At 39.4% G+C, this 27,435-nt stretch overlaps 1 protein-coding gene across 1 annotated transcript in view; it reads right to left on the bottom strand.

The window, feature by feature from the left end:
• Positions 1-4,154: 4,154 nt before the first annotated feature.
• The window catches only part of LOC115234675, a 74,905-nt gene continuing 51,624 nt past the window's right edge, over positions 4,155-27,435 (bottom strand). The window contains exons 3-7 of the mRNA XM_029805903.1: positions 10,890-11,032; positions 10,272-10,588; positions 5,602-6,151; positions 4,977-5,363; positions 4,155-4,567 (exon numbers count right to left, since the gene is read on the bottom strand). Of these exons, the coding sequence (XP_029661763.1) occupies positions 4,391-4,567; positions 4,977-5,363; positions 5,602-6,151; positions 10,272-10,588; positions 10,890-11,032 (1,574 nt within the window). The 3' untranslated portion in view covers positions 4,155-4,390. The remainder of the gene's footprint in view (positions 4,568-4,976; positions 5,364-5,601; positions 6,152-10,271; positions 10,589-10,889; positions 11,033-27,435) is intronic.

Here is a 27,435-nt window from a genome sequence, read left to right as displayed (position 1 = left end):
ACTTTACATAAACTGCAATTTAGTTAAATTCTAATAAAATCAATATAATTTTTTGAACATTTACAACTTAATTAATTGGATCACAATAATTACCTTCGGCCGAATATTATACACAATGTGTTTTATTTCTCATAAAGGAAAAGAAAGTTCGCGTTTCTCGTTCGGTAAAATATTATTCTTCCTTCACACGTGATCGCGACGCCAGGGTCGGCGCCGATAAATTAACGGGATTAATTATCTCCGACCATCGGATTACTTGCAATGGAGAATACGGCCTACTCCCTGGGTGATTTTCCCTCCACGGCTCATTACTTTCAATCGCTGGCCTTCAGCCGGTCGTCCTCTTCTTCGCTACTCGTAATTTTTAGTATAGCCGCGCGCGCAAGCGTGGGGGAGGGTGGGATTAAAGAATAAGAAGGGGAAACCGGAGTTCGTTTATATGACCTCATCAGCTACCCTCGGGAAAGAAAAGAGTAAGTGAGAGAGACAGAGAAAGAGAGAAAGGAATATAGTAAGAGGAAAAGAAAGGGAGAGAAATGAGAGCAGGACAAGATGATGGAAGCCGCGTCGCCAACCGTAGCATCCCTCAAGGATTATGAGGCCAATCCTGCGGCTAATTTGCGAGCTCTCGAATTCTCAAGCCCCACCGCTATTTCTTGACTTTATCCAAACCAAACTGCTCTCTGCTCCTGGTTTCCCTTCTAGCCATTTTACCGTTGTTTCTTTCATCTAAATCTCGAAAAAAAGTTGTTATCATAATCTTTAGTGACGATTCTTTTAGTGACAATTCACTTGCTCTCTTTCTCTCTCTCTCTCTTTTTCTCATTCTTTATTTTTCTCTTATAAATTTCTTATTATTAATAGACATAGATTATTCTCAGGAAATTGTAGAATTTATATTTGTATTTATATTTATAATATTTTCAAAAATTTTATAACTACTATAAATCTTCTCTTATTTATGCATTATATTAACATATTTTAACGTGTTAAGTTTCATTTTTATGATTCACGATTCAAATTAGATGTGTCTAGTCGAGATATGCATAAGGAATAAATTACTACGTCTCATTGGTATTTAAAGCACGTGTTTTAGCAATTTTATTTTTGCGGGAAAAGTTATGCTTCAAAATACCGCGCTTACATTTCTCCGACATATGAATGAATAATTAATGGGAACGATGGCTCTTATACGCGGCTAGCTCGCTACGCACATTCGTTACAATCCGATTCAGCGGCGGAGGGCGCATTTTCGGTTCTTATCAATATATAATCGCATCCAACAATCAAACCATCCTGGCCAACATTATCTATGGCGAAACGTCCGGCAGCCGTATGGAAACAGAATAGTTAGGCATATCCTAGCTGCGGCTGATAGCAGAACCGCGCAGCTTCCTCTCTCCTTTCATCTCTCTCCATCTTCCTCTCTTTCTCTCTATCTCTCTTTCTCTTCCACAAGCTCTCCTCCGTTATTATTCAGGAACTTTGCTGACAGCTCCCCGGATAGGTAGATAAGAACGTCCTCTGAATGCCAAAGCACACACAATGCTCCTTTGGAGCGACGTGTACCCACGTCTCGCGGATACTTTTCGTGCGCCACGATCGTACAGGAATGTCTAGCGCGTGTTGCATCGGTGATCCTAAATTCTCTTCGATCGTTTGCAATTTGTCGGGTCCCACTAGCTCACTCGACGTCGCGCAGCTTGCATCCTGGATTTATTCCCCTATCTGTCATTTATTAAATTGTGACGTTGCGTGTGTATTTCTTCGATATATCGCATATCTCAATTAAAGGATTGCGGAAAAGCTCCTCCTAAAATTATTTTTATAATTAATTTAGTGATATTAAATTTTAATTAATTTTTATATCAATTAATGTCCATTAGTGAAGTAAATATGTATTGCATTATAACATTTTATTGAGAATTAACACGTTAGCGCAGCATTGAACACGATATTTCGTAAAAGAAATTTTATTATACGTGTCAATGACAACAGGAAGCCAATCTCAGCCAAACCGGCCATTTTTCATAACGATTTAATGCGGATGGTGCGGTTTAAATTGTCTGCGCGCGTCTTGACAAATTAAGATCAGATAGAGAGATGATCCTCCGGGCTGCTGACTTTCAGATTTTCATAAGACGCTCCTTTCCCTTACCACTGCTCTATCTCTCTGTTCCTTCTTGATTCTTCACACTCTTCGGCCCAGCAGCAATTTTCTTATCCGATCGACCAATCTTTCTTTTTCATTTTCTCCGAAATGAGGAAGCTCGATAGTCGTACCAAGAAACGAAATTTCAAGGAACGATAACGATAATGAATCGACGCTTAACTGTGCAGTTTTATATATCAAACTCGATGATTGGTAAAATAGTTGGAGTTTAAGATAATTGAAAAGAATACTATAAATATTTCGTAAAAATATTGCATATATAAAAGAAAACTCCAGACGTGTTGAAAAATAAAATTTTAAAAAATTTTAATTAAGGATGATTTCATTAATATTTTGGAAAAGTACGTATTTTTTTTAGAAAAATTGTTCTTTATAATATGCTTTGCGTAATGCATCGAAACTACATAATGCGTTGTGTCCAAGCCGTTGTGACTAATCTATTTTCGTTATTTTTAATAGATTGCTAATGATGTAATATATCTAAATTCGCTCACCTTTGCTTATAAATTGCGTTTTGCCCGATGACGTAGCGGAATCTGCGCGCACGGATTTCGATAGTATTCGAAACAAGTTCCATAAATCCTCGTCTGCCTCTCCCGCGTCTCGCTCAGGGAAGGCGGAGTTCGATAACGATAACGAGAGAGGGATAACGGTAGGAGGAAGGCACCTGTATAGCGCGGGGATAAGAAGAGACTGCGCTGCTGTGGCAAAGTCTAGATTCGATGTTTTGCGAATGAGCGCCGACCCGGATAGATCCTTGTAAGACGTTTTAATTGGACAAATCCGCCTATCCTCATTAAATCCGGGACGACCCCGCGAGCGCGGCGGGCCCACCAGGATAGGCAGGTCCTGGTGTGCGTGTCGTAGATGACGATATCCCCCTCTTGGCATCATCTTTGCACATTGCTACGTGTATTATATTTAAAGGCCAAGAGTCTTCTATCTTACAACGTAGCCGAGTAACTCGTCTCGAAATAAGGATCCGATCCCGCCTTAATCGTCTTGCTCTTTGTAAATCTACCACTACAGTGGAAGGACGTCCTTAAATCCTGTAGCTCATTGAAATATGCAATCAATATGAAGAAAAACTCTACGATACACAGAATATATGTGCTGTCTGTTTAATTTGACACAAGATAAATCATCGATAAAAATATATGTAAAAGAAAATATTGGATATTTTTCTGAAAGAGAGAGAGATAGATATTTTTTATATTACATATACAATTACACTTCCGTTTTATTTGCTTTTAAATTTCTTCGTCGTACCTTGTCACCGGCGTATCGTTCTGTAATTCTCACGACTGATGCGAACGCGAATAGATAGATAGTATAGCTTTTAGAGAAAGACTCATTGACTATTGTGACGTTTGAGTTAGGGTTGACTCGATGACAGCTCGGCTGTCTTATCTTAGCTGTGAGATTTCGGTCGGGGCGGTTGCTTTGTGTATTCGTAGACTTGGAGACAGTATCGTTGTGCGCGCTTGTATGCACGCTACATCGTTCGTTTATACATACGCGTATCGCGAGCTCTTTACGAGAGAACTCATGAAACTCGCCATACGACGATTTATTGTACTCGTCCCTTGCAAGACAGACGAACGAATGGATACGGTATCATATCGCTCTTATAGCTCTTACAGCTATTTCGATCCGATCTTCTTGTGAGACAACCACAAGAAAACTGCGAAACTGATGGCAAATCTCCCAAAAGGAAATTCGTTGCATATAATGTTTCACTGAAAATTTTTGATTGATGAAATAATAAAATAAAATAATCTTGCTCATATAATATTTAGATATTCTAATACGCGATGATCAATATTTATTCCCATTCAAAAAATACTGCATATATTGGAAAGTAAAATTGATATATAAATTAACCATAAATACTATCATCTAGAAATTACCATCTCAATATATGTTTTGCCAATTTGGCACAAAAGGGAGAGATATTCAATTATATATATTTTCCGTTGACGTATATTTTTTATTCGACATCATCTCGTATTTACATTCATGAAAGTTCATAATAATTATATTAATTGTTACGTGATAATTACAATGAATGAGCTGCGGCCGGTAAGCGTTAAGGACGCAGCGTATCAACGATAGTAAGGAGTAACAGGTCGATTAACGATTTCCCTTTATTTCGGCGCGTCCGTTGTTTGTTTTACGCGCGCGCTTTTGTCCCTCTAATTATTTTAAGGAAATTAATTAATCTGCGTGATATGGATGCTGTTGCGGCGACTCGCCCTCGAACAGAGCCATCTTCAGCCGCTTGTTCTTGGCCCTGCGGTTCTTGAACCAGAATTGCACGTTCTTCGGCTCCAGACGCGGAAACTTCTGGCGATACGGCATCTTGTTCAACTCCTCCGTGTACGACAGAATGAGCTATGGACCGATCGTAAAATCTTTCTCAGCACACCTCTCGAAGAGAGCTAAAGCCAATTTTCTGAGCCGATACATCAGCATTTAAATGATAAAACGAAATTATTTAAGAAAATTTAAAGTAACGCGCGTGATATACTTGTATTAATGTCGTCTAATTATACGTTGTTTAATAATTTAAAGAACGATTTTTGAAAGAGAATTACGATGTACGTAAAACAAAACTCTCATTTTTGTATGTGTAATACTTCTCCCTATTTTTATAGAATTAGATATTTTACACTGCAAGAGAGTAACTGTATCTACGATCGCGCTCTATTAATCTAACAGAAGTTTCTCGCTGTTAGTGCGTGTTAATATCGTTGGAAGGGACAAATTAGTGCGATAATAACACGGGGTGATTTATACATACCGCATGGCTCGGATGTGTGCTGCGCTTGAACCAATACTCGAGCCTCGGCACTTCCGTCACGGGATCGATGAACGTCCGGTTCCTCTTCCTCCTCTCGTCGGCGAGCATGCTGGTGGGACAGCCGGCTGGCCCGCGAGGCGGCAGATAATGCGACATGTACATTATACCGTGGCCGAACATGGGGCTCGGCACCAGGGAGAATCCCGGTGGGATCGGGCCTGTGTGCCTCGTCTCGTCGTCCTCGGAACCGGACGATACCCTCGCGTCCTCCTGCTTCACCGAGGAAGGGGTCGACGTCGGCGGCTGCTGCTGATCCTCAGGTCTCGTGGTCAACGATAGAGGACCGACAGGTGGGCTGCTCGGTGGACAGGGTGACCCGGACGTCGACTGTGAAAATATTAATTAGAAAATCTCAAGTCTTTGGAGTTGTCGAGACGCAGAGTTTGTTTCACTTTATATGATGATCTTAGAATGCAGAATTCAAAAGTTTCAAAAACTCTCTCTCTCTTTCTTTGTCGAGAAAAAAACCATCATTTTTTCGAAGCTTCAAGATATTCAATTTTTGAAATTAAAATGTTATTTTCAATCCTTCCTCTTGCTCCCTCTTGCAAGAAGGAGCACGTACCTGCTGCCTGGTGTCCTCCTCTTCGTCTGTGCAATCCTCACTGACAAGGCTGGCGCCTCTCGGACTGAGCCCAGGTGGACTGCAGCCGTTCATGCTGGCTCTCTTTTGCGCCGCACGGGCATTTTTGAACCAATAGACGACGTTGTTAGCGTCCAGGGGTTTCCTGCCTCGTCGCGACTCCAGAGAGTTCAGTTCCGCGACGTAGTGCTGTATCTGTTCGCGCGACGGATGCTGATTCTCGGCGAACCAGCGTTGAAGACGCGGCAGCTCAAGTTCCGAGTCGAAGCTAGTCCTCATCCTGGTCTTGTGCGAATACTGAAGCAGAGCCGGATGCGGCGGTCCAATCGAGCCGCCGCCGCCGCCGCCGCCACCAGGCGCGATCGTGCCACCGCTGTCGGGTTGTGGACTCTGCGTGTGATGATGATGATGATGATGATGATGGTTAGATGACGGCGCTATTGGATTTATACCGAGACGAGAGTCATCTGCAAGGGAAGCAATACATATTTTTCTTTTTTTTTTTTGGAAATCTTGCTTTCCCCTGCATTGAGTGGTCGATTAATGTCTGGCCGTCTGTTTAATTGCGCCAATAATGCATCTCGCGAAAAATATAAAATTGACGGATGATGTGCTTTTGCCTAAATCCCATTTTGTTTTTTTATTGTAGCGCTTTTCTATATTTTATAGAAAATATTTAAAAACAATTTTTATATTACAGGATAATTGAGACTATCAAAAAAATTGTCAAGCGCAATGATTTAGGCACTTTTTTCATCTTTTGTATTATGTTTTATATTGTCTTTAAAGGCCTTTTTAGACGATCTATAATTCGCGACAAAATTTTATTTATAATTATATGCGTCACATGTTTTAATGTATATATACGTGTATCTTGATATATATTTTGATTTATATGTATTTTACGTGTTCAAATGTTTTCTGCGTTACACGACACATAAACTTTATAAATAGAATTCTGTCGTGTGAATTTTTGTCGTGAATTACAGATCGTCTAAAGAGGCCTTAAGATAACAAGAGAATGAGAGGAAAAAAGCAAGTACTATAAATCGAAACAAAATTCCCGCAGCAACAGATTTATTATATGAATTCAAATTCGTTCTCTTGACGATCGATTTATCCGGTTGGTTGTTGACGCGAACAGCCGCCGCCGTCGTCGTTAGCGTCACTTTCGTCGCCGTCGTCGTCACGGCATTAAGATGACAGATTATGGAAAAGTTTCGCGTCTCAGGAAGCAGTGCGCGCGCCTTATCTGGCCAATGATTTATAAGAACAAATATATCTCCGTACTGGGGAGGATCAGGCGCACGACGCCACCTTAATAACGCGGTAATCCGTCGTGTATCCATAGCACCTTGGCAGTGTCAGATACCATCAAGACAAGACAATTATCCGTCCGCTACAGCGGCGTCTCATCCGCGCGCGCGAGAGAGAGAGTCACCTCCTCGAATTCTCATCCGCCCTCAGTTTTACGACACCGCACTTAATCACTCCAGGTAGGCAGGTCTAAGGCGCGAGTCTGACAGGCGTTCGCGAGATTTCAGAAATCGTTCGGCAAACAATGGTACGCACCGTCGACCGGCTTATCTGACGACGTTGCGCCGCGCGATATTCGAGCCTGATTTACACTGTATTTATTATTCAAGAGTCATTGCGCACGCATACAAGGCAATCGGCTGATCCGTGGAACAGTGGTAAATCAATCGCGATCACGGGACCGCGATCAAACAATTTGCGAGATCGTAACGAGTTGGCGAAATTGACGACGCGTACATCGGGGACCAGTGCGAGCTTTGTGAATCTTTTATGAACGTATTTCTTCCGTAGAGAAAAGACCAAAATTATAAAAATATAATCAAATAAAAATTCTTTTTTTTACCCCATTCCCATTTTTTAAATATTAATCAAACTATAATTGCCTCGACTTCTTAGAACCTTAATGAATATATATACTAATATATTTCTATCGTAATCCTTAACTGCTCGCAATCGGATAAATTATTAAAGTAAATTCTTTTTGATCGTTTTTATATTCTACGATAAAGACATATATATTTATGTAAAAACGAAAACCAGATTTTTGGGGGGGATATATATATGTAGAACAATTTTGCAAAAATATATAGTAGATAAATCATATGTGTGTGTCGCTGTGGCGCAATAAATATGGTTAAGCCCTAATCCTGATATATCAGGCGACGTCTGTTACATCACTGTTCTACATTTCAAGCTAAATAGGATCCAAAATAGATTTCGCTGCTTTTTATTGTCTGAAACTGTGTTGACACCGATGATTTATGTTCGCCGATTCTAATTAATGCGAATTTCACGTCCCCGCGGGCCCCTTGAAAAATATTTATTACCATTTCGAAACTTTCCATTATCCCGAAAGAAATACGAGCGTGATTTTCACAAAATCGTGTGTACTTTAATACTACTCGCTTATATCTTTCTCTTGCATATTTAAATTTCTAATCGCTCTCCAATGAAAAATATTTTGATGTATTCAAATGTACCGAACGTCACAAATCGTGCACTTTATCTGAGTCACAAACACTAGAAATAACTGGTTTTAATCTCATGACAAAGATAGTTACGTTAAGATAAGCGAATAAAATTTGCTAAACGTAAGAGATGTTAATATATTTTTGTCAATTTTTAATGTAACTTTAATATGCATTTAACTTGAAGTTTTATTTCCAATCTCAGTAAGAAAATTGATTATTAAAAAGTAAAAAAAAACCAAATGTTAAAAAAATTATGCTCTCCTTTTCAACTGCGACTAAAAAAATTTCTAGCAGTTTTGAAAAAAATATTTTACTAACAGAATTTTTGTAAATTTTCCGGTTTTCTTTTTAGTAATAAAATGTAAGAGTAAAACAGAGAGAGAGATAAAATAGATAGGAAGATTATCGAGAAGATATACTTCGGTGCTAAAGGAATATCGTGCAAAGAAGTTGCGGAGAGAAGGGGAGATCGCTCGGCGGCACGTCTTCCTGCATCATCGTCAGATTAGGCCAAATCTACGCGAAAGACGTCGGTTCTCCATCACGGCGGTTCGCCATTAGCCGTCGGGCTACGAAATTCAAGCAGGAAACGTTTGCCGGGGAAAATTGGTAATCATAGACCACCGCGAGCGGCATTAAAGTTCGGGGATGGGCGGGTAGCGGGATCTTCAAAGAGAGTGCACTTAGATAATGCCGGCCTGGAGGAGGCGGCGGGGTACCTACCCTCCTCTCCCCCGGTGCCGATATCGAGGGAAGCTTTTGATGAAGGCTGCGAATTTGGTTGAGTAAAGGGTAATCCTATCACACGCTATGAGATCTTCCATTGTCGGAAGGGCACGGGAAGCGCGCGCGCGCGCGCGCGCTGGCCGTACCGAAAAATCGCGCACCTATTTCAATTTTCGTTGAACGGAAAATCGAGAGGATCACGGCCCGGGATAAACCCCTCGAAAAGTCATCGCGAAAAAAAAAGAATTTCGCGTTAGCTGGTATAGCCGAGATTACGTTATTCGGTTCCATCGCTGGGGACTGGGGATTGGCGAGAGCTACTGGTTTGCGCAACGTTAAACTTTCGTTGAATCGGCTTTTGCGTCGAATCGTCGAAAAATGTTGACATTGTGATAAAATCTCTTTCTATGGTCAAATGAGATAATCGTTGTTTCTCTTATTAATTTCTTAAATTGTTTAAGATATATAGTTTCAGGGCAATGTCCTTATTATTCTTATAAATGTGAGATAATAAACGTTGATAAATATATAGTAATGGCAGCGTGTTTGACTAAGAAATAAAATAATTTTTAAAAAAATTTACCGAGCTTAATTATAATTACGCAAAAAAATATATTTAAAATAATAATATTGTAGATATATTGTATAAAATTTCGCAAAAAACTATGCAAGAAGACTCAAGATCAGAAAAAGCTTCGTTATTCGCGTGAAAACGCTTCAATTCGGGATGGAAAGCTACTAGAGACGCGCGGTGACTTCTCGACTAGTGATTCGAAAGCAACGAAGAGCATTTATTCAAGGTGAGGATCAACGGGCCACGAGCAAGAATCTACCAAAGATTACCACTCGCCGCGTTCTTGCGGGAGGTACAAGAGCACCGAGCCGGAGGACTTCTTAATGAGATTAAGTGCCCCGACGACAAACACTCTCTGGGCTAGATTTACATTTTATACATTTTTAAGCGGTCGTCTTACTACGAATATTCCCTGCTCCGATCTCGCCTTGAATGGCCCTTAAATTCTCTCGGTGCGCGGTTATTTAACCTCGTTCTTCAAATAAACGCGCCTTTATATACAGCCGTTGTATTTCTTTTCTCTTTTTATTTTCACTGTCGTACTTTTGCTTCTAATAACATCAAAATATAGAAAAAGAGATAAAGAAGACATAATATATACAATGCTATCATTTAAAAAATTAAGAAAGATTTATGATGAAATTTAAAAAAATGATTTTTTCAGATTTAAATTTGTGTAAAAAATGTATGCTTTATTTAAACAGCTTTGCATTCTTCCAATGCATCCACTTTCTAAATATTGGTTTTTTTTTCCTAACGCAAGTATTTAAATAAATAAAATACGAGATAAAATCATGTACTATCTGTTTCTTAAATCGATACGTATTAGATCGAAAATTAAAAATTCGGGCAATCGTACCTCGTCCAAGGGGCATCCAGCGGAGACGAGAAGCGTATGGCTGTGCAACAGTAGCAACCTCAGCAATTTATTTCGAACTTCAGCAGCCGGGCTGGGAGGTGGCGGTCTCGATCTGTACACCTGAATCTTCAGGGTCGCCACCGATGTCAATTCAGCTAGGATGTCTCCTACCGTCAATAACGGTCCATCGGCGACTTTTTCCATCGATAAGGGTTTCCAGTTCCGTATAACGATGCTGCCTCTGGCGCTCGGTATCAAATCGCTAGAATACCCTAAACGAACGAGAGCCTCGCCCACCAAATCCTATCGGCAAAAGATCAAATGCTTTTAGTAACCGAATTATATTTTATATCTTTTTAATAATTTAAATCTGTACGAAATATCTCTATTTTTCAGAAAGATATAATTTATTGTTAAATAATTCAACATTTTATTATTATTATTTAATCATCGCAAGTTTTTTATTTTTATCGTGAAGATTTTTAATTTCTTAAAATAAAATCAAAATAAATGTCTCAATTTTAATTACAACGATGATTACATTATTTATATTAATATAATGATATGTAGTACTGATATAAATAAGAGAAAATAATATTCTTACCTGAAAAGGCATAGCTACCGGAATGATAACGTAAGAGTCTGTTTCCACTTGAGGACTTCGCCATTTTTCGCGACTGTTGCTCACATGACTTTCCACGATATTGTGAATCGTCTCCACCACACAATGCACCGGCAGATTTTTCGCTGCAACAGACAATGAAGTTTACGTGAAGCAACAAATCCTCTTATTGTGAGAAACAATAGAATGATAAATTTACTATGAGTATAAAACAAATTAGCTAATAATTGCATCATTTTACGAATATGACTTAATCATATGTGTAATACCAATTTTTAATTAAACAATTCTTTAAACAATATTATATATACCTTCGAAATTTTTATTAAATACAAGATGTACAGCTTTCCACATTATACGTATTTCTAATCGCATATAAAGTTATTTAAAAAAATTTAAATAACAAATATATAATACAATTAATATATTATAGAAATATAAATGTTTCCTATATTTTCTATAACGACTGCTTAACTTCTCTCTTTAGATAAAGTTAAAAGAATTTAAGGATCTCTATAGAATATTATTATACGTGCCCTGTTAGCGGATCTAATTAATTCGATTCGGAAACTGAGAACCGAAGATATCTTCACGAAGGCTCAGTCTGTGAATGCCTTAAATCGTCTGGTAGCTTCGACTGAAGCACTATTTCTGTACATCCGGCTGACAATAGGTATAGAGTCTTTGGCATTCCGGCATCCAAATTTGAGGAGCAGGATGATTCGCGGAGCGCGTACTGAAGATTGCTGAGAGAGGAGGAGGAGCGAGAGAGAAAGACGCAGTGCGAGCAAAGGAGAGAGAGAGAGAGAGAGAGAGAAAGACGCAGTGCGAGCAAAGGAGAGAGAGAGAGAGAGAGAGAGAAAGACGCAGTGCGAGCAAAGGAGAGAGAGAGAGAGAGAGAGAGAGAGAAGAGTTTAACTCTGGTGCTAAGCATATGCAGATCCACTCGTCTATCCCGAGACAATGGGACCTGCGCGATGGCACAATAGCTGCGATCCTTGTGTAACCCCGACTTAAGTCCGGGAGTCTATCCCACTCCAGATCATAATCCCAGAGTTCTGCGAAACCGAGGAAATGGAGTGCAAGAATGAGAGAGAAAGAGAGAGAGAGAGAGAGAGAGAGAGGGAGAGAGAAAGGGATGATAAAAGAAAGAAGGAAAAGGAGAAGGAGAGAAGGGAAAAGTTTCACTCATACAATTCTTTACTAGCTATATACTTATTCGTTGTATATCGTTGTATATCGTTAAGAAGCACCGTCAAATTCTCGATAAACATTCTATTTATCGAAATGCTTGTCTTTCATCCTTCGGGATACACGTGTATATCTATGCCAAAAAACATTACATTTAAATAATGAAAAAAAGTTAAATGATTCATCAGTGAAAAGTAAAATTTAACAGTTACTGTTACAGCATCTTTTTACATGGAACTTCAACGATGTATAAATTTAAAATCTCTTTAGTCAGATAATTTCAGACGAGCTTAATAATAGTTTAATTTATTGCAAATTATTTACTATAGATCTTGCTAATCAGATAATTTCAGACAAGCTTAATAATACTTAATTTGACACTTAATATTAAATTATTAAAATGTAACAATAATCTTACATTTTTAATTTTCGCTAGAAACCAATTCAAAATTTGTTTAAAAAAATGCTATTACATATTACATGTTCAATTAAATTTCTGATTAAATAAATTAATAATGATAGCAATAGGCTCAATAGGTAAAAACAATTAAATGAAAAAACTGGCAGATGAGAGGCCAGGCATCGGTGCGCAAATTTATTATTGTTAAATTCAATTAACTAATGTGCATTTAAAAATGTAAAGAAATTAAAATTTTGATCAATTTATTTGTAAGCAAAAGTATTAATACCAAAATTGCATTTTTCACATTAAGCATAATGAGCTAATCAAAGTGCAATATTGGATTGTACCGGGATTGATACGGTCGAACGTCTCTTGATGCAAGACGCTAAGTCCCCGTCAAAGATGACCAACAAAGGATTTACTGCCGGCGCGGCATGATATTAGGTATTAATGGCCAAAACTTCCATCTAATACGCCGGACATCATAGAGCGCCCGCTCTCCCTACGTTGCATAAGACAGGTCGTATCTGGCCGGGTCCGAAGGCTGACCGGCGTCCACCTTAATCTAGGGACGTATAGTTTTCATTAAGGCGCCCCGTCCTTGCGTCGTCTTTGTACCGGGATCAGCTGGTTTAAGGTGGGCTTTTACGCCGCAGGATTTAATCGCGGGGACACATCGTATTACGCGCTCTGTTTATTACCGACGCGCCGTCGTCTCTACACGTGGGTTGACGATACACTCGCTCTCGCGTATCATGAAAATGTCCGTCTATCATTTTTATGAATCCATTTTTATAAACTGGTGTAACGCTAACTAAAAATTAATTAATTTTCTATTAAAGGACCAAAATTGATTTCTTCGAAAAAAATCTTTTAATTAAGATTTCCTATATATCAATATAATTAATTATTAATAATGGATTAATTAACATAACATTTCTATATGTCTCTTTATTGTTTAAATAATATTTCCAGATCCTGCAAACATTGCATTAAATTTAAGTTTATTATAGTAAACGAAGAAATGAAAGAGGCAACCACTCATCCGCGAAATCTTTAATCTCTGCAGCAAAGACATTTCTCATTTCTGGTGCAGGTCCTATCGGGCTTCCGGTTATCTCCCCGCACGACGGAAGCGTCATGCTGCTTCGTCTTTGACAGCTCTCGTCGAAAGATAAGATTCATCCAAAGGGCAACCCTTGAAGAAGCAAAACCGGTTTCTCTCGATGGCTCTTTTTCATTTACGACGTTTTCATCTCGCGTTTCGCGTTAGCGATTTCCCGTATTGTTAAATCATCCAACGGCAACATCCTCATTTAATTTTTATTCGATGTCACACTCTTATATAATAATATTTAGTTAAAATTTAATGTAAAAAATAAGAGTATTGAAAAATAATCCTTTAATCACATATTTTTGTTAAAGAAAAATCGCTTTTTTTACTGAGATAAAAATATAAATATAAAATTATATATATTTCATTACTTATACGATGAGTTAATTTGGTTATAACAAAAACTATATAGACAAATTATATGTATACAACGTTTTCGTTAAAATTAAAATTCAGAGCACAATTATAAAATATTAGAAAATATATTCACAAGAAATATTATTTTTTGGAAGAAAATAATCTCTAATTAAACACTTAAGCGGGTTAAAAACTCGTTTTCATCTTCCGTTTTCGGATGCATCGAGTTCTCGTAGCGTACCCATTGCGCTCTCTCAACTTCGCAAATGAACAGAACGCCCAGTTTTACACTGAGGCGGTGGTGCAGATACAAGATAAAAAGTTGGAACATATTTTTCGACACCCCGCCGTATCGCCCATTCCGCACCGTCGCGATAATAGCTGCTACGTTCGGCGCGGAAAGCGCGATTCGAAGGGGCCGCGGCCAAAATCTCCGAATATTTCTTTCCGCGTCTCTTCGACCCTCGTTTCTGCGCGCGAAATGATTACCGGCGCGCGTTCCGAGATTACCGAGGATCTTTCTAAATCACTGACGGGAAAAAGCACGCGCCATTTAGATTCATCGACAGTGACGTTTCCGTTGCTGTATCGGTGTGCTCAAATGCGATTAAGCAGAGCGGCGAAGGGAGAAGTAAAATGAATTTCATTTCTCAGTGAATCAAAATGGAGTTGAGATTTGAGATATAAGAAGAGACATCCACAATCATCAAATACTTGGCTATTTTTTAACACTCTGAGTTAAGTGAGTTAAATAAAATAAGTAAGCTAAGAAAAAATTTATATTAATGATTGTTTAAAATTATCTGGAGCTGACGATATAAAATAGCATAAAAACATTTTTAAAATCTCTAAATTGCAATCAATCAAACACGTGAATGAAAGTAAACTATGAGGGCCCTTTAGTCCTAAGGTTTCTCCTCCGTCTTAGTGACTCAGTAATCCAAGACGACTCAGTTTAATCTCTCGAAAAATCGAATCAGGCCACGAAGTCATGTTCGAGTAATATTATTTTTCTCTTATTGATTTGCGGCAGCACCAATTTGCGTGCGATTGAAAAAGTCAATTCGTATTTTTGTAGAAAATAAATTGGATCCGCCATGTGGCTTGGAGAATATTTAAGTCCAGCTGCGTACGCGGTGGTATTCGCGATTCCTGGAAGTCGGCTACTTCCGTCCTCGGAACTTAGTCTAAACGCGCGCGTACCAAAAGGGAAGTGTGGGTGGTTTCGGTATCTGAGGCTGATCCGGCGGATGTCGGTCTTTACAGATAAGCGACCGGCTCTTTCGAAGTCTTTATCTGCGACACCCGTCCACTCTCCTCCCTCCCCCCTCTCATTCCCCTTCCCTCCTGTCCCTTCTGTGCTGCTTTTATTTTCCTCTCGTTAACAAGTCAATTTGTTCACACCAGTTGGTTTTTTTTTATTATACATTAAAGTAATGTTTGCTAAGATTTATCGTGTCCATTCATTCGACGCGTTCGTCTGATGAATGTAGGAAATTGAAAAGTACCGATATTCTTGTATTCGTATCGGTTATTTGTGACCGATCGATTAAAAATATCGCGGACATCGGTAGCTTTCAACATCTTTGGTCGTTGAGTGCATACAAAAGTCGTAAGCTCGCGTGCGATTTAAGCTCTTTCGCCGTTAAGCTTACGTCCGTCGAAAACATTGGATAAAATATAATGAGATAACCGTCCAGCTTACGCAGCTTATAAGATCACCGGCCACGCGACGAAACCTTCTAAATTTAAGTGTTAGCCAATTCATAGCGACTTGATCACGCAACAAAATATCTTAATAACATGCGATGTTCTCGTATTCGAGTGAACTAACATATCGAGATAATGCGTGAGAAGTGTAAGTTTAATAGAATTTTCATTTATTTCAGCTGTAGTAGTTATAAACTAAATAAAATCCTTTTCTATCATTTTTGATATTAATTATCTAATTTCACTGACATAATAAAAAGTTGAATTTTATTTACATTGTTATGTGAAATTCAATTTGCCAAAATCTCACAATTTTTGATCTCAAAAATTACTGATGTCTCAATATTGGTATATTGTTTTAAATTGCCGCTTATAATTGAGAGAGAGAGAGAGTAATGATAATTAAAAGGATACTTTTAAGAAAAAAATGGCAGATATTTTCAGTCCCCGAGAATGGATTCGACTGATTCCTTCGCGGACGAGCGCGATCGCCGATATCGCTGGTTCGACGGCAAACGTACGAAGGTTGCTGCCTGGAAGCAAGGGTGAAAACTTGCCCTAAGATGCTTAGAGGGTAAGCTCTTATACAACGTGGAGAATAAGAGAGAAGGGTGTAGTTCTCCGATACTTTACCGGTGCGTTCCATGTCTACGCTCCTCGCACGTGCGTAAAGCGCGAGCGCGCGTATTCGCACGCACACGCGTGCGTGATCGATTCGTGTGCGTTTCGCGCGTGCACACACGCGCGTGTTTTGCGTGTGCGAAAGATTAAAATTACTTCGGTAAACTGCCTCGCGCGCAGGACGAAAGGGGTGGCGCGAAGCGGGCCCCCCAAAGAGGGCGAACGTCTCGTAAATTTCTCGGCTAAGGAGCTTAATTTGGATTTTCGGTAACGAGTTATTGTGAGCGCCAACTCATTGGGAGATGATTTAGGTGGCACCAAGGACAGGTTCCGGTCGTCTATTATCGTCGCGCGATAGACGGATTATTCCTCGGATTCTGAAGAGTAATATCTAGAAACTTCTTATCACCGCCGGGACCGCGTAACCGCCTGTCACTCTGAAAAGTTTTCCGAGCGGAAGCTCGCGGTGATAGGAGGGACCGTGAGCGTCGTCTCCGAAACGCCCGATCTTCCGAATATTAACGCCAGAATCGGGAGAGACCTAGCTTTGTATTAGCATATTTATTGCAGCGAGCCTAAGAACTCGTATCTCTCTAGAGCAACTCTTATGAGATATATTATTTCTCATAATTTATATACTTATAACTACTTATTTCGGTAAACATCAAATCAGATGATACGCGAAGAAAAGAGAAAAATAGTATTGCAATCCTTCTTCACGTCAGCATGAATTTTCTATTCTTTAAAAACACGATAATCTAATTTTACGCCATTTAAAGAGCAAATATTTTTACAAAATTACTTTATAATTACGTCTACAATTTTACTTTATGTAATCTTAATATTAGTTAATAAAATTCACAAATAAATCAATTTTGCCTATCACTAAATGCAAAATATAAAGGCGTATATCTCTCTTATTTATAAAAAAATTTAAATAATCTAACTAAATCAAAATTTTATCAATCGTTTATTGCAATAATACTAAGATTGCAAAATGAAAAATATTACTTCTCTCGGGCAATGATTTAATCTAACGAATAATTTGTACATAATTATATATCATACGTAATATTGAATTATACATTGTATATAATTATATTTTATATGATAATCTGTGATAACGGATAATCCAAAAATAAACACACGATATAAAACGATGCTTACTTTTTTGCGCCAGTTGTCATCCCGTAACGTCATAAGCGCGACGATGATAATCGCGCGAACGAAATAAGAACGAAACTGGCGCGCAATGACTCGACTTGACAAGCTGATTTAGGAACAGGATGGAGTCTCCTGCGCGAAATCCTCAGAAGGAGAAGAGAGCTGATCCTTCCGGCGACCGGAGGAGTCCTGCAGAATGACGTAGTAATCCCGGGGGAGAGCCTCGGCCTTAGCCTTAGCTTAAGCCGTGAGGGTTTGCATACACGTGGAATGGGGCCGACACTAAGACACCGGGCACATCCACCGGGCCGCGTGCACAACGCGGTCCTTAAAACACGGATATGCGCGGCCCCGGCGCCGCCTAATCCACGAGGGTCTCAAGCAAAACCTGAATTCCCATTGGCCGAGGAATACTAACGGATTTGGCTATTCCGTACAGTCGCTCTGACCGATCTGAAATATTTAGCTGGATCGACTTGGTCGGTCGGGGACGAGTCGAGATGTGAGATCAAACAAGTTTGCCAGCGTGTAGGATTATGGGTGCGCGTTTCCCACTCCGTGTGACTTGCATTCTTCTTGTGACGATCTGATAACGAATGTTACGTCGCGTCGAGTTTTACGAACAATGAATTGAAATCGTAGACCGTGACAGCTCGTTAACACAACTGTGTTTACCCTTTCTCCCTCAATTAAACATAATTAAATTTAATCGATTGAGAGATTATCTTTTTATGCATCTATACAGTAATTAAAAATGAGCGATAAAAACAACAGAGACCACGGATCATATGCGGTCCCCTTCAAGACTCGAGATGACATCTCAGAGTGTTTGCGTATCCGAGAGTGTAGGAGTTAATTGAAACGCAGTGTTGGGATGGTTCTTTTAAACAATAACGGCGTTTTAGCGACATTGTGCTAAGGTACGTAATCTTCCGGGGTTTCCCGGGGAGTGACTAAGATCGAAGTGAGGAAGCGAGAGTAGACGAGGGGCGGTGGGACGGCAGCCACTAGAGCAAGAGGATTCGTGATAGAAGGGTAAAGTCTGGGGTAGGGTAAAAGGGGAGGGTTAAAGGGCTCCTTAGCGGAGATCTTAGGCAAATCCAGCGTGAAATCGCATCAGAACATCCCCTTGCCAAAACCACCACTTACTCCTACCATCTTCGCCCGATATCTGCGGGTATCCGACTAAGGAAATTCTTACTCTTACTTCTTCGACCACGGCCACGAAGATCGCGCGTGAAATTCGCGACGTTAACTCGCAAACCTTTCGGAGAAAAATACGTGTATCGACAAATTTGCATCCTCGGTCATTCAGAGCCTAATTATTCAAAGCCACGTGTATATTCCAACACGACAATATCAATTAGAACAAAGACATTCTTAATGTATCAATGATGTTAACTTTCTTGGAATAATGTAAAGATTTTCATTTTCAACTACGAGATTTTTTAATATCAATTATTTATTTCCATCTTGGAAGCAGACTTTTTCATTTTATATAATTTATTAATATTCTCCCTTATCATTCGAACTTTAATCGATTGTTAATTTCGATTATCGTTTTTTTGGGGGGAGGGGGGGGGGGAATTAATACCTTTGGATCCACAAGATTTGCCAACGAGTTTAGAGATGGAAGTTTATCTTGATCTTGATTCTCTTTCTCTCAGGTAGTCAGTTTCTAACAATCTGACAGTTACAAGCGGACAATTACTCAAAGCGCGCTTTCTTCCTCCCGTCTTTTCTCTCTCGTCGTATCTCGTTGTATCCCTCTTTCCTCCTCGTCGCGATCGCGGAGCATTTCCCGGACATTTCTCCGCTCTCTTAATCAAAACACGGAGAGAGAAAAGACATTAAAAGCCGCGGCGAGACCCGCGGTATCTCGCCTCAAAATAGAGTTCTAGCCGACCAGGGAAGATAAGACTCCCCCTCGGAGCTGCTCTCTTTCCGGCGCTCTTATAGGATCGCTCTATATGCGCGCTCTATTATTACAATACATTCAGACGCTCCTGCGAGAGTCGCGTGCGATTTCCGCGCACGGTGAGGAGATTATGTCAGACCCCGGCGAAACGGAAAAATGTTTCGGCCCGCGTGATAAACCGTGACAGATCAGAACAGGGGACGCGCGAAGTATAGCGTTTTTCTTTACGTACTTTTATCTGAACGAGGAATCTATATGCGCACACGACAGTAGTAACGTCGGTCAGTAGCGTTATTAAATAAAAAATTAGCGATTTGAAATAATTATCTATATCATCGATTGGCATATTATTAGCTCACATATGTAAATTAATTTCATGGTTGAGAAAGAACGTCGGAATAGATAGAAACTATCTTCATTTCTCCTAAGAATTATTAAATATTTCAAAATAAAATTTAATAATAATATATAATAAATAATTAAATTTAATATAATCCTTAAATAATTAAATTTAAAATAATCTTTTTAAAATAATTAAATTTAATGATCCTTAAATATAATAAATCCTATTTCTTTTTTGTGAAAGTTGAGAGAATGTAAGAAGAATTTCAATCGTACAGCCGAGTAACGCAAGATTTAATAAAACAATATTCCGCCGACAATATTCGTTCTGACTTCGTTTAGCAATCCGAAGATTCGCTAATCCTTGCTGCGCGTCCATTCCCGCCCTTGATGATCCAAGATTGCCGTGCTTAACGTATCGGATCATACGCGATCGTTAACTACTCGCACACGCGATACCGACTTGCGCTTCTTACACATACTCGGCGGAGAAACTCGAATTAGATCTGCGTTCGAATACATCCACGTGAATACATAATATGTAATCCTCGAGGTATGCGGACTCGGCGTCTTAGGCTAATCTTGTTAGGCCTTGTAAGCCTCCGGCTGACCCTATAGAACAGACTTTTAATCCCTTAACACGCTACTCGTACGAAGATTTTGCATAAGAAAGAAATAGGATTGTTTTGCCCTCGTCGAAAGCGACGAGGCGCGTCTTCCGCTTTGCCTCTACGTCTCGGTGGGGCTGCTTTCTATAGCGGGGTGTGTGATGCAATCTCTGTATTTTTATAAATTACTAATTAAACATTCTTTCACATTTGAGATTTTCTCGATAATTTCTCGCCAGTTATCTTCATTTTTTTAGTCTCCATCTTTTTAGTTTATTAATATTAATAATTTTAATAAATATTAATGTTGGAAATTAGCAAAAGAATAGCGAGAGAAATGATCAACTTGTTGATTGAAATAATTCTTTATTTTTCTTTATATATAAAATAAAGAAATTATTATTTTAAACAATTATTATTCTATCATTAAAAATATCATAAAATGTAATATATTATCGTCTCTGTTTTTTTATCGTCTAATAACAAGATTACTCATTATTAGACGATAAGAAAAAAGAGACGATAATATAATAAAATTTCTATTATCCAAACAATATCAAGAAAGAAAGATTCCATATACATCTCAATTTACACAAGTTTGGTGTACATTAAATACAATATAATATATTAAAAAACATATATAAATAGCAGTTCAGAAGATAAAATAAAAAATAAAGAAAGCTGTTAAATTATCATTTGCTTATTTTAAGATAAAACGTTCGATTGTCTGATAATGGGAGAATTGATTATCTGAATATCTTGTCTTTCGGTCAGTCCAAATAATAACGGGTCTACGCATTTTTTTAGGATAGCAGCGTCTCATTGCGGAAACCGCGAGATATTCAAACGATAAACACTGTCGATAGAATGACAATGTTTTTCGTGAATTTGCATCGGTCACGTATACGCGTGTCGCGCTCTGGCGCGAAAACGTGCGTGATGTTTTAGCAAGTGATTAATGCGCGCCCCGCTACTCTTTATATCGTGATACGCGGAATTGAAAAAGGGAGTAACAAAAAGCTGCTACGCAGCTGTTGGTAGCGGAAGACATATGGATTCCCGGAGTACCAATCGTCGCCGATGAAACTTTAAATAATAATTAATGATGATTACAGCGTATAATTTAGCGCTCATGTTCAAACAATGCTGATAAGTCGCTGTCATTGTCAATATCATTTCAATAGTCGCGCTGCGCTTCACGGAACAGAAACTGCAACACTGTCAAGACAATTGTGTTTTGCAAAGAGCTGCGTCAAAGATGATGTATGATCCGCATAAATTCAATTTTACCAATTGTTTCTTAATATTCGTTATTTTTAAATTGAAGCTAAAATCAATTTTTGATAAATGAAAAACAATCTTCAGTTAAAAAAATAATTAATCGTGTAATAAGTAATCGTATAATAATGATCCTTTTACCCCAATATTAATATCCTTATTATAATAGATCTAGGATCCATTTATTCAACAGGAAACGTTCTTCCGAAACAAAATGAAGATAAACGGTGAGTTTCGCGTTGCACAATCGTCTTCTGTAGTTTTTTATAGGATAGTAATGTACGTTGTATTGCTGTTTATATGTAAAGTTTTGTGTTTACAACGCGGCATACAACGCGCCAGTTAACAAATCCTATTAAAAATACATTCAACAACAAGCTGAGACAGCGGTATTTATGACAAGCTATCGTATCGCCGTCGGTGCACAACATTGAGAAGACGCTGTCCTCTTTTGAGAGAGAGAGAGAGAGAGAGAGAAAGAGATACTACCTTATATTTATAAGAGTCTTAGAACATTAAAAGCTCTACGACCATTATGAATGCACAATGGAGTCGACCGAGTGGCGGCTTCGTGATCCTCGTCGGGATAATTAAAAAGGGAGCCAATTCGACAATTCGGCTTACGAGAAGTCTCCCTTTGCCGCATAACTTTCTTCCCTTTTTACTTATCTCTCGATAATGTATCCTTAGAGCTGCAAAAGCAACTCGCGCGCATTAATCGCCACAAGTAACGTTTCTCCATCCTTATTTAGATCAATATTTAAACCGTGAGTATCATGGGGATGAATTATACATATACCGAAATTAACTCGTGATTCGCTCGTGAATAGGATTATTTAATTTCTATATTAGTAAAATATCGCCAATATTTTAATATTTTAAGATTGAAATATCAATAATTGTGTTACAATATCATATAAATAAAATTCGTGTTTATTATTGCCCGTAATAGTAAGTACAAATTAATTATCCACATTTATAATAAAAGCGTGATTTCGATAATAGTATGCATATAATTTTCTGCTTTATTTTGAATCGTTGAAACTTGAAATTATATCACTTGAAATTTATGCCACGACAATTAAAATTAATAGTCGTGGCATAAATCACATTTAACGTACCTACTTATTAATATGTCTAATATCGAATTTCTTATTCGGAAATAATTTAAAAGAATCTTTTAATTTGGCTGAATTATACCACTATTTCAACCTATAACGCGCTTATTGTTATCGTTCCCGATGATTAATCTCGATACAACGATGCTACAAATAAATTTGAATTATTCGTCGTATCGTTCTCAGCCATTTTCGACGAAATACAGACGTTTTAACGATTATTACCGGTCGGTCGGGGAGCTCCCATTGGCGACATCACCTGCCCCGAGCCTGAAAGAGGAGAAAGATAAATCGAAAGCAGGATGCAGAGGCGTGGATTTTCACGGAGGCCGACGCGGCGGCGGCGGCGACGGACAAGCGCACACGATTTCGCGCACACACACGCTCTCGCGTGGTAACATATAGGATAAAGCGGGAGAGAGAGAGAGAGAGAGAGAGAGAAAGAGAAAGAGAAAGGTATAAAGAGAAAGAGAGACGAATAGGGTGACGAGGGTGGCGAAGCGAGAGGGAAAGGTGAGGTCGGTGGGATCGCCGTATACCTACACGCATCGCGATATAACACGCCGGACTTAATGCCACTAACACATCGCCGCCATCTTCGGGGATTATCCTACGGGGGATATTTTTGATCGTGCAATAATCCCTAATACGATTTACACAGCTCGTGCTCGCAGGGACGCACGCACCAGCCCGGCTAGCCGTTAACGATTCGGCCGGTTGCACCTGATCGTTATTCCAAGCGCGAACGTTTCGTTTTAATTATTAGAAGCATTAGCGCAAAAATACATACTGAATGCGCAGACAAATAGGTTGCGGTGTCACGATTAAGTCGCACGTTCATTTTGTTAATGACGAAGAGACATCTCGTCGCAGGTAAAAAAAAAATAGTCTCGTTCAAAACTGCACAATTTTTTTCACAATTGCGTAAAAAGAATTCCGTCAACTGCGCATGAGATTATAGTATAAAGTGTTATCCCTAATGATTTAATTATAATTTTTGATTTTATCTACTGCATACATTATTGAATTAATGAAGCGATAATATTTGATGGATTTAACTTCCATGGCGAAAGCGTCTATGCGAAATATTAAATCATACTACGGTGATCATCAATTAAATTTTAAAGCAGATAACCTTAAATCACTGCAAATATTACGCCCACTTGCCCTTTCAATTACACAAGTTACGTACGTTCCAGCTGTTGCATTCCTGATTTACAGGCTTATTTATGTGATAATATTTCATATAGTGCAGCAAAATGCAGCTGTAACATATATTTCTGCTATAATTAAAATGTGATTCTTAATTAACATCTTAATTACATTTAAAAATAATCCATTAATTGTACACTATCATTTTCTTCGTTATTATATTTTTGCCGTATGATTGCGAGATTTTGGAGAACGAAAGAATCGCGCGAGAGAAGATCGCCAGGAGGAAGATCGGTGGACTCATCGATTATCAGCGGCGATTAAAACGTGCGCGATAATTGTCCACGGATCGTCTTTAGAATCGTAGGAGAGCCGACGATAGAAAGTAAGCGACACTCAACTCGCATGGTCGTTAGAGAGCGTCGGATAAAGATAAGCGTTCGACCCGTCGTCTCCTCTTCTTCGTCTTCTTCCTTGGTCGCGGACGTCAGATTAAGCCGGCAGCCGTGGGCGCTGACCCGTGAAGATAACCGACCGTGTATTCTTCTTCCAAAGCCGATCTTCGATCGTTGGCTCTTCGTCGATTCATGCGTACATACATGCGTGGTGCCTTTTCCCGCTCGCGCTCATAAGCCGCGGACCTTTTTATCAACCCCCGCGAGTGTAGCTCGTTGCATCTCGTCGCCGGCTTTCGGATTTCCAGAAGCCGCCGTCGTTCGTTGCACTTTGATCCCTGCAACGCGCTCATTCGTTATGAAATCACGTCGCAGATAACGCGCGGACGAGGAAGACGGACAAGGGGATGACGGAGTCGTTTCTTGCGGCTGTACGGCACGGCACATAACAGATTTTCCCTTATCGACGGATTACTCATCCGCGTTCGAGACAAGGCACGCGCACCCGGATTATTACATTTCATTATACTTTTCGATTTCAATAGCGTGATTGAGTCACAGTCGATCGTGAATTGAATTCGCAGGTCGCGTTCTCCTTATTACGGTTGTTTTTTTAATAATAACGATATATATCAAATCGAGAACGTATACGAGATGCTCTAACAGCGAGATGTACAAATTTAGATTTCTATAATACGTTACCTATAATTACCTTATAATATAATACGCGCAAATTTGTCTTTGAAGTGGTATAAATTTCAGATTTTGAAGTGCAATAAATTTATATATATTTTTTTCAATATATATAAAAATAAATATTGGAAATAAAATTGTATATATATAATTTTATTTCTAATATTTTCTCATCGTTGCATTTAATTTTTCTTAAATATTAAATTGCGTAATTTTTTAATATATCATAAAACGGTACCTTTGATAGAAAAATGCTATATAATAACGAATAAGAATCTATCGTTTAGCGTTAAATTTAAATCGTAAACATTGCATACCTTTCCTAAATGTGGCGCCAAATATTTTACAACTCTCGCGTTGGATTATTTAAGCAAACAAAAAATTACGTCCGAAGATTCGATAACGCGATGTAGAATTAAGCACGATAACGCGACGTAGAATTAAGTGCGATAAATAATGATGAATGTGGAAGAAGAAGGGGGAGAAAAATTGCATCGAAATCGACAATTGTACGTCAAAGACGAAAAGCTGCTGCTACTGATTCCGGTTTGATTCTCGCATTTGATCGAGAAACGTCAGCTCAATCTCTCGCGAGAAAGAGCGCGAAATTAATTCAACTCGCGCCGAATTTTCTCCACATTTGGGCATCCGCCGATGACAATCGCGCACCACACACATATTATGCATACATACATATATATACATATACACGCGTGCGCGCGCGTGTATAACGAGCGTGTGGTGTCCGTGTGTGCGACGGTATAGTGTTACGAAAGTGCGCTTTTAATCCCCCTCGAGCTAAAAATCAATAGCGTGCCCCCTTGATGGTTAAAACCTCCCCCGGGATAAGCCCGGGCTGGGACCGTAGTTAAATAAATCCTGGATCAAAGGATAAGTCCTACCTACCGTTCTCTTTTTTCATTCGCATATACTTTTTCCTCCCCCCTTCTCGCGCGCGCGATCTCCACTCTCCCTCCCAGCCTCCATCCCCAGGCCCGGTATTTTCTCTCCCCCTTTCCCCCTTCCCCCGCACCACCCGTATGGCCCTCCGTTTCCCGCTCTTTTCCATCCCGCAGCGGATTATTGCCAAGATCGTAAATTATGAATCTTAACCAGTTCGACCAAGTGAAATTATTTCCCATCCCTCTTTCTTCTAACCCCCTCCCCCCCCCCCATCCCGTACAACCCGGCCCTGTTCCTTTATTCGGCCGGCTACGACGGCTAAGCAGGAAGATCGAGATTTGTGACGGTCCCCATTCGACGGAATTAAGATCATGTTCCGTTCTTTCTTTTTTTTTTTGCAGCGGAGCTCCTTTCTCTCCTCCGGTCGCTCTTACTCTCGTTCGAGTTTGCTTATACGCGCTTCTCTTTCATCGCCGCCATCGCTCGCAGCCCATCTCGCGCGCGAGAGCTTTAATCTCGGATTATTTCGTGCCACCTCCAGGATCGGGGATTAATTCGAGAGGAAGAGTTGACTTATTTGCAAACGACAGCGACGGCGACGGCGAGGACGGCGCTTTACCAGAAAACACGCATCTATTAACATCGAGTTTATAGAAGCTCGACGATAAAAATTAATTGGCTACTTTCACCAAGATCGATTAACTTTAACCGGTAGTTAAATCTCTCGGTCTCCTCGTCACTGTCTCATTTTTAATTTTGCAAAGAGATGAAGAATTAGTCGAAATGAGATCAAAGCCGGCCGAAGACGAAGCCGGTTCGCAAATGATACAAGGGTCTCTGATTAATGAATTCTTCCTTGCCGAGATGGCCGCGACTCGAATTTCCGAAAGAATACACGGGATACCTCTACCGGTCGTTTGAATACGTAACGGGAACAGGAGAAAAGGACATCGAGATTATCTAGCGAGCTTTCTAAGGATACTCGAGTCCTTAAGTCAGCAGGGAAACATAAAAGGAATCGAAAGTTTGTACCCGCGCGTCGCAGGATCATCGGTCGCTCCCGAGATTTCCGTTGAATTCGAAGGGCTTTTTGTACCAGGATCTTATAGGATAAATGCGGACAAGTCGCTGCGGTGGTCTTCGCGGAGGAAACGCGCGCCAGGATAACTATCGGCGGGACCTTGCTGCTGATCCTGGATTTAGACGGAGTTTAGGGGGTTTTCATATCAGGAGTTCATGATTACGCATCGGCGCCTGTTCGCACCTCTGTCCCTAAATGCCAGGATCACCCAAAGGATCATTCCGGTTGTAACTATCTACATATCGATTGGACGAAATATACTTTTGTAATAATAATACTGATTTTTAAGGAAAGAATTAAATATTGTTTAAAAATATCAAACTTGAAATCCAATATAAATTACTTCATATAAATTACAATAGCGTTGATGGAAAATGTAATATAATCAGTCAGTCTTCTTAGCTTTTAAATCGTTTCGAGATCTTCGAAGCATGTACTTAACGTGCAATAATCTTCTCGGAATGATCGATGCAGCAGGAA

This window comes from Formica exsecta, unplaced genomic scaffold, assembly GCF_003651465.1.
Source record: "Formica exsecta isolate Colony F162 unplaced genomic scaffold, ASM365146v1 scaffold201, whole genome shotgun sequence".
NCBI lineage: Eukaryota > Metazoa > Arthropoda > Insecta > Hymenoptera > Formicidae > Formica > Formica exsecta.
The sequence above is the reverse complement of the archived record's forward strand: the minus strand, read 5'-3'. Positions and strand labels throughout refer to the sequence as shown.